Consider the following 10,000-nt stretch of genomic DNA (forward strand, 5'->3'; position numbering starts at 1 on the left):
ACTCTCCAGGCTACTCCCCGGCATCTCACCGAGGATACAGGGACGGTTCCCCGGCCGGGTTCGGCAACGGGTCCCGGGGATTCGGGGAGTCTCCGGCCGGGTTCGGCAGCGGGTCCCGGGGTTTCGGGGAGTCTCCGGCTGGGTTCGGCAACGGGTCCCGGGGGTTCGGGGAGTCTCCGGCCGGATTCGGTAGCGGGTCCCGGGCGTTCGGGGGGCACATGAGGCACAGAGGAAGCGGAGGTTTCCGGCGGCCTCAGTCCTTTAGTCCCGCCTCAGCTAACTTCCAGGTAAAGTTCAGAAAACATTATATATATTATTATATAGTTCCACCAGACTCCATGTAAATAATCCGTACTTTTAGCGTGTATAGAGCCAGCATATCTCCACATGTAAATGGGTGAATTAAGGGTTTATTTCAACCAAACCAGAGTGGTGATTGTTGGAACAGTGGAAAGATGAACCAAGACGGCTTTTGGTAGTTTGATTTAGTTTCTGTCCACTTTGAATGAAGTGTGTTTTACCATGATAAAAGTCCTGATTATTTACATGGAGTCTGGTGGAGATATACTGGCTCTATACACGCTAAAAGTCCTGATTATTTACATGGAGTCTGGTGGGTTTGGTGATGGTGATTTCGGGGCTGTTTCTTGTTAAACTAAAAGGATCTTACTCTTTAACTAAAAGGTCTATCTCTGTAGGGATCCATCCCATAATGTTGTCAGACACTTACAATAATAATCTGAGTCTGTCAGCAGCAACAACAGAACTTTTAGTGACTCTAACTGCTGCTGAGCATTAGTCCTGTAGGGTAACATTACAGCTTGTTACTAACTGCTGCTGAACATTAGTCCTGTAGTTAAAAGGGTTTTAAACTGTGTGTGTGTGTAGGTGGAGAAGTATTTCAGTCCGTCGATGCTCCAGGACCCCTGGGCGGCTCTGCAGCCCGTCACAGACAGACGGACCACCTGACAGGAAATAAACAACAACAATAATGCCATGGTAACCAACACCAACCAGACTCATCAGCAGCAGATTTTAACCATTTAAACTCTGAATGTTGACCATCTGACCCCTGAGGTCAGCTGATCAGAGACCTTCTGAGCGCGCTCAGTAACCAGCAGCTTTCAGGGATTTTTACTGGATGAACTGACGATGTTTTTAACAGTTTTTAAGTTTTTAACAGATTGTTCTTCTTCGTGGGTTTTATTCTCAGACTGATTTTATTTTTGACAGATGAAAGAAATAAAATCTTTACTTTAAACTGAAGTCTACAGATTGTTCTTGATCTTCTGTTTTAATTTGAAAGAAACGGGAAGAACTTGTCTCTATAGAAACAGGAAGAACTAGTAACGTAAAGTCTGACCCACTCCACAGGACACCTGAGGCTAATACATTATAACGCCAGACTATCCATGTAATGTCAAGAATTAAAACTACCCTTACATCTCAATGATCACATTACATTTTGAGGGACTAGTTTCTCAGCAGCGGTGGAATTTTACTTAGCTCCGGTTAGTAGTACTGCGCCAGAAAGTAAACAGAGAAGTGTACTCCAGTCGGGACACCTAGTAGCTGCTGGTTCGGACATCAAGACACCGGCGGAGACTCTACTCAACTGGTGAATGTGTAGTGATCCTTTTAGACCAGAGGACTCTGAAAACCCACAAAATCTAAAGGACCACAAGTCACTGACAACGACTGCGGTTCCATCTGTCTTTCCAGATGCACCAACAGCTACTGATGAACAGGTAATAACTTTTGGTAGGCTACTCTAGCTAATGAAGCTAGCCCCTTTCATAACGTTAGCCTAGCTGCTACTGATAGATTGAGACTGACAACGTTAGTGGAGATAACGTTACTGTTCAATGCATTGTGGAGAGTGACAACGTTAGCTAACGGTACAGCTACACTCTTGGTGGATACCTGGCTGGGCTAACCGCTAACTTTAGGTCATTGCTGACAGAAACGTCATGTAAGCTCGGACAGTTTACATGCAAACTGCTAGCCCGTGTGCTTCCATGTAGCGGTAAGGTTATGTGAGTTATAGCCTGGCAGAGTGGGATTAGTTGGACCTCACAGCAGCAGGTAAAATAAACTTGCGTGATTGTCATGGAAACCGGCTTTCTCAGTAGCCTAGGTAATATCACTACGCCACTGCGGTAGCCTATGCTATGCTACCAACTACAGGGAACAAAGTAGAACTATTGCAATGCGATTAGAGATGTTTCGATACAGATACCAGTATCGGTATCAGCTCCGATACTGCCTAAAACGCTGGTATCGGTATCAGGAAGTACTGGAGTTAATACAGCGATCAGATACCACGTAATAAAGCCCTAAAGATAATCTACGGTACAGTAGTTTGTTCTTTCTCCGTTATAACTGACTGACAAAAAATATCATCTATACAGAGATAGTAGTATACAGCTGTTCTACATCATATCATCTATACAGAGATAGTAGTATGCAGCTGTTATACGTCATATCATCTATACAGAGATAGTAGTATACAGCTGTTATACATCATATCATCCATACAGAGATAGTAGTATACAGCTGTTATACGTCATATCATCTATACAGAGATAGTAGTATACAGCTGTTATACATCATATCATCTATACAGAGATAGTAGTATGCAGCTGTTATACGTCATATCATCTATACAGGGATAGTAGTATACAGCTGTTATACGTCATATCATCTATACAGGGATAGTAGTATACAGCTGTTATACATCATATCATCTATACAGGGATAGTAGTATACAGCTGTTATACGTCATATCATCTATACAGGGATAGTAGTATACAGCTGTTATACGTCATATCATCTATACAGGGATAGTAGTATACAGCTGTTATACATCATAACATCCATACAGAGATAGTAGTATACAGCTGTTATACATCATATCATCTATACAGAGATAGTAGTATACAGCTGTTATACATCATATCATCTATACAGAGATAGTAGTATACAGCTGTTATACATCATATCATCTATACAGAGATAGTAGTATACAGCTGTTATACATCATAACATCCATACAGAGATAGTAGTATACAGCTGTTATACATCATATCATCTATACAGGGATAGTAGTATACAGCTGTTATACATCATATCATCTATACAGAGATAGTAGTATACAGCTGTTATACGTCATATCATCTATACAGGGATAGTAGAGTTTTATAGTTAAGTTTATCAGTGAAATCCTGTCAAAGAAAACAAACTGTTGGTATTTAAAATAATCCTGACTCACCATCTTCCACCTTTTGTTTTAGGATTTCCAGCAGAAACTATTAAACATATAATCAATAATCAAAGGGAAGCCCCTCCCACCACCAAAGTCTGACACATGGACTTCTTCTATTGCTGTTCTTCAGTCACACAGAGGACTCCAGAGTTTCCTGGAGTTTCTTCTTGTGTTGTCGTGCAGCTTCATCGATGGGTCTGATTCTGTGGTTGGAGTGTGTTTCTGAATGTAGACAGACGAGACACACCGGCTGCTGATGGTCCAGACAGAAGAGTGCAGACTGCAGAGAGCCTCTGAAGCTCTCTGATCTCTCTCCTGTAAGAAGGCCTCACATGCGTTCCTTAAAGCATAGTTAGTTAGTGTTTCCCTTGAATGTCTTCTCTTACAAACTGGACAGTCTCTGACTGGTCTCTCTGTCCACCAGCTCTGCAGACCGTCTCTACAGAAGCTGTGGCTACATGACAGGATGACAGCATCTCTAAAGACTTCATGGCAGACAGGACAGCAGAGATCTTCCTCTAATCTGGAAGCCATTTAGTCTCTGAGTGGAGCAGAGGACACAGCAGACAGACAGCTCAGACACTCCCTGTTCCCTCAAACTTACCTTCACTTTGAGTCGTTGTTGTAAATCTCTCGTTCAGTTTGTGCATTCTGCAGCTGCTTGAAGTGGTAGTGTCCCAGTATTCCCAGTATTCCCAATACTCCCAGTATTCCCTCCTGTAGATGTCCTCTCACAGTGGAGGTGTTTGTCTGAAGGGGAATCTTATCCTCCGTCTCTGTGTGTGTGTGTGTGTGTGTGTGTGTGTGTGTGTGTGTGTGTGTCTGAGTGTGTGTGTGTGTGTGTGTGTGTGTGTGTGTGTGTGTGTGTCTGAGTGTGTCTGAGTGTGTGTGTGTGTGTGTGTGTGTGTGTGTGTGTGTGTGTGTGTCTGAGTGTGTCTGTGTCTGAGTGTGTGTGTGTGTGTGTGTGTGTGTGTGTGTGTGTGTGTGTGTGTGTGTGTGTGTGTGTGTGTGTGTGTGTGTGTGTGTGTGTGTGTGTGTCGTCTCAGTGAGGCAGAATAACAACCTGTTTCCTTGTTCGTCTCAGATGAGTCATGTGGAGCTTTGTTATTCTAGTTTATCAGGTTGAGTTTTATTCCAGACTGGTTAATCATTTCTTGTGTCCCCATCATATACTGTAAAGTACTTCTGTCTTCGTCTTAAGTGTGTAGTTCATTAACACAACTGTTCAAGTATAAACTCAGATAATCAGATCAGAATCAGAATACTTTATTGATCCCCTCAGGGAAAGCATTTTGTTGCAGTTGCTCACAGTCAAACTGTTACGGGGGCAGCTGTTCTCTCCCGTCCTGTGTGTGTCTCTCCCCTTTTTCCCTGTTGTGTCTGTTTGTGTGTTCTTGCTGGAGCAGGTGGAAAGTAGGTCAAGGGGCGTGGCCGGGCGATCTACCTACCTGCTCGGCTGATGTTGATTCCACTGTCCACTGCTGCAGTATTTAGACCCGGACGGAGCTCACCTTCAGCGCCAGATCATTACAACTACCTATGTGGTAACTTGGCTCCCAGTGTGATACTACTTTGTTTGTTCTTGTCAGTTTTTGTCTTGTTTTTTTGGTGCTTTTTTACCTGTCTGTTTTCCCTATTCAGACCTACGCCACAAGACCTGCTGCCATTGCTTGCTGTTCCACCAGCCCTTCACCACTCAGGCCTTGAACCTCCCTGCTCAGATTCCTGAGAGAGTTTTTGGACGCACCTCATTCTGCCCGCTTCTGCCGCTATCCTGTCGCAGTCCCCCAGCTCAGCTCTAACTGTCCTTGGCTGCTTTGAGTACCAGACGTTCATTAAAACTTTTCTAACTTTTCCACTGTGTCAGCGTGTGATTCTTTGTGTTTTGGGTCAGAGCCTCGGCCGTAACACAAACAAACTCAGGACTTTAGTAGTTTTGGTGCCTAAATCTAACCAAATTGTGACCATTTTACAACATTAAGGACGTATTCTCTCATTCACATAAACACATAAAACTCAAAGTCTCAGTGATCAATATTATATGATCATCGTTATATGGGTTAGGGTGATCATGTATGTTTGTGTTTAGTTTGTAATTTGTAATGCAGCCTGCAGGAGGCGCTGGCACACCTCCATCTGATTATAAATGTCGAACAGTGAACTCAACATGAGATGATTCACTTTACTCTGGAGCTGCTAACTAGAGCAGAAATATTACACACACACACACACACACTCCTGTTTCCAGACAAACAACATTAATGTCTAATTAACCCTGAAAACACTCCTGATGACACATCTGTGCTTCAACTTCAGCCTGCAGGTGTGTGTGTGTGTGTGTGTGTGTGTGTGTGTGTGTGTGTGTGTGTGTGTGTGTAAGGAAACAAAATTAGCTTGTCTTCTGCTCCACTTCACACAGACACACCAAGGCGTCCACCATTATTACAAACATCTTGACACTTTACCCAGCATGCTCTCTGCCCAGGTGTATGCTGGGAAACGCTGACCGTCGACTGCAGGCTTCATCTGAGAAATTAACATCCAAATTATCAGAGAAACATGGAAACTGCAGATTCTCATTCTGGATCAGTGATTCATACAATTGTGATCACTTTGCTACTAATTTCAGGACCCTGATGTTGATGATCACTAACACAGGCTGTCCAACGTTTAAAACATTGCATTATGCATTCATATCTTTAAAGCTTCATTGTGTAAGGGTTTCTCCCATCTACTCGTGAAATTGTATATGACAACCAACTCAATATTACTTTCTAGCCCGTCCCATTCCAAGTGTGATGTAACTCCTACGGTGGCCGTATTATTCCAAGAAGTACGACTTCTTCCGTGAGTGTTCCCAAACGAATGCAAGCTAATGTCAGTAAATTATCCCTGTGATCCTCTATCTTCAACAGGCTTTAAATCTGACAGCAGATCAAGTAATCTCCCCCTGGCATTCGTCACGGTGCCACTGAGTTTAAGAGGGCGAAAGATGGAGGTATGTCCCTCTTTGGTTAATGTATTATAAAGATGGAGATATGTCTCTCTTTGGTTAATGTATCATAAAGATGGAGGTATGTCCCTCTTTGGTTAATGTATTATAAAGATGGAGATATGTCTCTCTTTGGTTAATGTATCATAAAGATGGAGGTATGTCCCTCTTTGGTTAATGTATTATAAAGATGGAGATATGTCTCTCTTTGGTTAATGTATCATAAAGATGGAGGTATGTCCCTCTTTGGTTAATGTATTATAAAGATGGAGGCAAACCAGTTTTTAAACTGAGTCAGGCCCGTTTATATTGTAACTTATTGTTACTTTAAATTTTTCCTGTATAATAAACAAGAAATGGGTTATTAAAAAAAGAAAATTCCTCCACTTGCTTGTAGTGTAAAAAGCAAAACAAAGGAGTGATTACTGTACTTATCATCTACATCACAATGGATGTTTTCATTAGCCAAACATCTTGGAATAAACCTTCGGGCACGGTGAATCCAGGCCTGACACTGGTCTGCCGTGATGTCATTGCATGCGTCATCCATGGCCTGGAGAAGAGTGATTTGTTCATGAGGGCACCTATCATAAAGCTGCCATTTCCATGTGGAGAAAAAATCCTCAATCGGGTTAAGGAAAGGAGAGTATGGGGGTAAATACTGGGTGGGATATTGTGCATGAGTCTGAAACCATGATTGCACCTTATGAGCATGGTGGAACCTGACATTATCCCACACAATGACATCATGCCATCAGCTCTATCGAGCTCACACATACACACACACACACACACACACACACACACACACACACACACACACAATGATATCACGCCATCAGACCTGATTTGAGCTCATCGAGGAAGGTTACAAGGGGAGCTGCATTAAGGTAGTTACACCACTGGCAGAAAAGCCAGTCGGACTGATCAGTCGGGTCCCCGACGTCCAAAAAGTGCCTCAGAACACACCGAAGAGACGCCGACTTGAGCGTACGCTCTGCGCGTGCGCGAAACGTAATACGTCTCCATAGCAGCAGTCGGCGCTGCTCTGTATTGTTACCTTTAACAGTCTAATTGTTTCCCAGAAAATGAAAACCAGCAGCTCATTGGACAAACGCATCACGTGGTTCTTTTTTCACCGTAAATTCACAGCCAGACTGTCATGGCGGCTCGTTCAGAATACGATCTCATATTTACTAAAATAGTTCACCAAAACGTGTTTCTGAAAACATTTGAAGAGAGAAATAGGCCGTGCAGTTGCTGAATCTGTCTTCATTTCAGATCAACAAAGGTCAGTTTAAAAGATTAATGTCAGATTTTGAGAGGCTCATCCGCTCGCCATTTCCGGGTGAGTCCCGACTGCCCTGTCTCTGTCTGAAGATGTCAAATCGGTCAAAATGAAGGCCGACGGCTCCTCGGACGGACGATGGTACGGAACACACCGAACAGACTCGAGTCACCGACCTCGCCAGACTGTCCGACGGCCGATTATCAGCTCGGTGTGTCGGGGCCCTTACATGATCCAATACGAGATCTGCAGCCCACCACACCATCTTCTGATATAGCCCCACACATGGTAGTGATGGCCCCATGTTGTCCAGGTACTTGGAAGGTTGTCCGCTGACGTCTCCTCCTTGTCTTGGCCAGGTTAAAGCCTGCCTCATCCAAATATATGAATTTGTGATGGTTGTCATCAGCATCCAGCTCCATCACTCTCTAAACATGTTGGAAAAAGATTTACTGATTACTTTACAATGTAGAATTTTTTTACAACAGCCATCTTGAAACTGAACATACCTGAACATATTCATCCTCAATCTGTCTGCATTTCTTTAAAAAGGCAGACGGTATAGTTGTTTTAAAGACACCTGGTGACTTTTCAGCATGCATGCAATAGTCTGCAAACTTATGGATTCCATATTGTTAAACATGTCTTCACTGTCCAAGGTATGCTGGCGAATTTCTGTAAGGTGAATATCATTTCTGGCCCGAACCAAATCGACCACAGCCTGCTCTTGTTGGTCAGTCAGACCTCTGCCTCTGCCTCCCCTATTTGGCCTAATCTCAATTCTACAGGGAGCATTGCAGTAAGAAGACACTTGGTCACATCACCTACTCTGTGATACACATTGGTATGCAGTCATTTATGTTTAGTGCATGCTGAAGACTTCTGGTTCTCTTTGCAGAAAGTTATTGAGGCCACGGTTGATCTTCTGAGGTTCGGTTGTAAACCTGTAAATAGCAGTAAACAGTGTGTGTGTGTGTGTGTGTGTGTGTGTGTGTGTGTGTGTGTGTGTGTGTGTGTGTGTGTGTGTGTGTGTGTGTGTGTGTGTGTGTGTGTGTGTGTGTGTGTGTGTGTGTGTGTGTGTGTGTGTGTGTGTGTGTGTGTGTGTGTGTATGTGTGTGTGTGTGTGTGTGTGTCTGTGTGTGTGTGTGTGTGTGTGTGTGTGTGTGTGTGTATGTGTGTGTGTGTGTGTGTGTGTGTGTGTGTGTGTGTGTGCTGTGTGTGTGTGTGTGTGTGTGTGTGTGTGTGTGTGTGTGTGTGTGTGTGTGTGTGTGTGTGTGTGTGTGTGTGTGTGTGTGTGTGTGTGTGTGTGTGTGTGTGTGTGTATGTGTGTGTTGCCTGCAGCTGTCAATGATTCTCTTCCTGTTCCACCTGAGATCAGATGAGCTGCCTGCAGTCAGAGCTGCAACACCTGAGACTCTGAGGAGAGTCTCAGGTTAGGATCCATTAACACTCCAAACAACATCACTTATCAACTTTAATGTCTGTTACCGAGCACCTGATACAACGTTATCATCTCAACTCACAGAACTGTTGTAACTGTAGTTTTCTCTTTGAATCAGACTGAAACGTTGACACTATGAACATGTAGATTTATATTCTGACCCTCGATCATTATTACACGGCCTTGTTGAAAACTTGAATCTGTTTCTTCTCTAAACAGACCGTAAACAGATTTAAAATGTTTTTTTAAATCAATATTTCTGCTCATACAGTGCTAACGTAGCGGAACAAGTCTGCAGCTGTCTGGAAACACTGAACGAAAGTCAGAGTCTGTCCCCACAGCATAGGACTCCATCCATCCATTCATCTATCCAACCATCCATCCATCCATCTATCCATCCATCCATCTATCCATCCATCCATCTCTCCATCCATCCAGCTATCCATCCACCCATCTCTCCATCCTCCATCCATATATCCATGCATCTCTCCATCCATCCATCCATACATCTATCCATCCATCCATCCATCCATCCATTCATCCATCCATCTCTCCATCCATCCAGCTATCCATCCACCCATCTCTCCATCCTCCATCCATATATCCATGCATCTCTCCATCCATCCATCCATCTCTCCATCCATCCAGCTATCCATCCACCCATCTCTCCATCCATCCATCCATATATCCATGCATCTCTCCATTCATCCATCCATCCACACATCCATCTATCCATCCATCCATCCATCCATGCATGCATCTCTCCATCCATCCATCCATCTATCCATCTATCCATCCATCCATCCATCTGCTAATATTGGTGCTTTTATCAATAAAGGACTCCATCCATCCATTCATCTGTCCATCTATCCATCCATCCATCTCTCCATCCATCCAGCTATCCATCCACCCATCTCTCCATGCATCTCTCCATCCATCCATCCATCCATCCATACATCTATCCATCCATCCATACATACATGCATCTCTCCATCCATCCATCCATCATCTATC

The 10,000-nt window shown here is 43.6% G+C and overlaps 3 protein-coding genes across 3 annotated transcripts in view; 2 read left to right on the forward strand and 1 right to left on the reverse strand.

Annotated features, from left to right (window-relative positions):
• Positions 1–1,261, forward strand: part of mplkip (M-phase specific PLK1 interacting protein) — a 1,516-nt gene extending 255 nt beyond the window's left edge. Inside the window, exons 1-2 of the mRNA XM_078245063.1 lie at positions 1–287; positions 889–1,261. The exon at positions 1–287 is cut by the window's left edge and continues 255 nt beyond it. Coding sequence (XP_078101189.1) covers positions 1–287; positions 889–969 — 368 coding nt within the window. The 3' untranslated portion in view covers positions 970–1,261. The remainder of the gene's footprint in view (positions 288–888) is intronic.
• LOC144513867 (inhibin beta A chain-like) overlaps positions 1–4,623 on the reverse strand; it is a 16,178-nt gene extending 11,555 nt beyond the window's left edge. The window contains exon 1 of the mRNA XM_078245062.1: positions 3,870–4,623. Within this exon, the coding sequence (XP_078101188.1) occupies positions 3,870–3,915 (46 nt within the window). The 5' untranslated portion in view covers positions 3,916–4,623. The remainder of the gene's footprint in view (positions 1–3,869) is intronic.
• A 4,269-nt stretch (positions 4,624–8,892) lies between these two features.
• The window catches only part of LOC144513866 (cadherin-7-like), a 22,377-nt gene continuing 21,269 nt past the window's right edge, over positions 8,893–10,000 (forward strand). Inside the window, exon 1 of the mRNA XM_078245061.1 lies at positions 8,893–8,977. Coding sequence (XP_078101187.1) covers positions 8,893–8,977 — 85 coding nt within the window. The remainder of the gene's footprint in view (positions 8,978–10,000) is intronic.

This window comes from Sander vitreus, unplaced genomic scaffold (assembly GCF_031162955.1).
Source record: "Sander vitreus isolate 19-12246 unplaced genomic scaffold, sanVit1 ctg360_0, whole genome shotgun sequence".
Classification (NCBI taxonomy): Eukaryota; Metazoa; Chordata; class Actinopteri; order Perciformes; family Percidae; genus Sander; species Sander vitreus.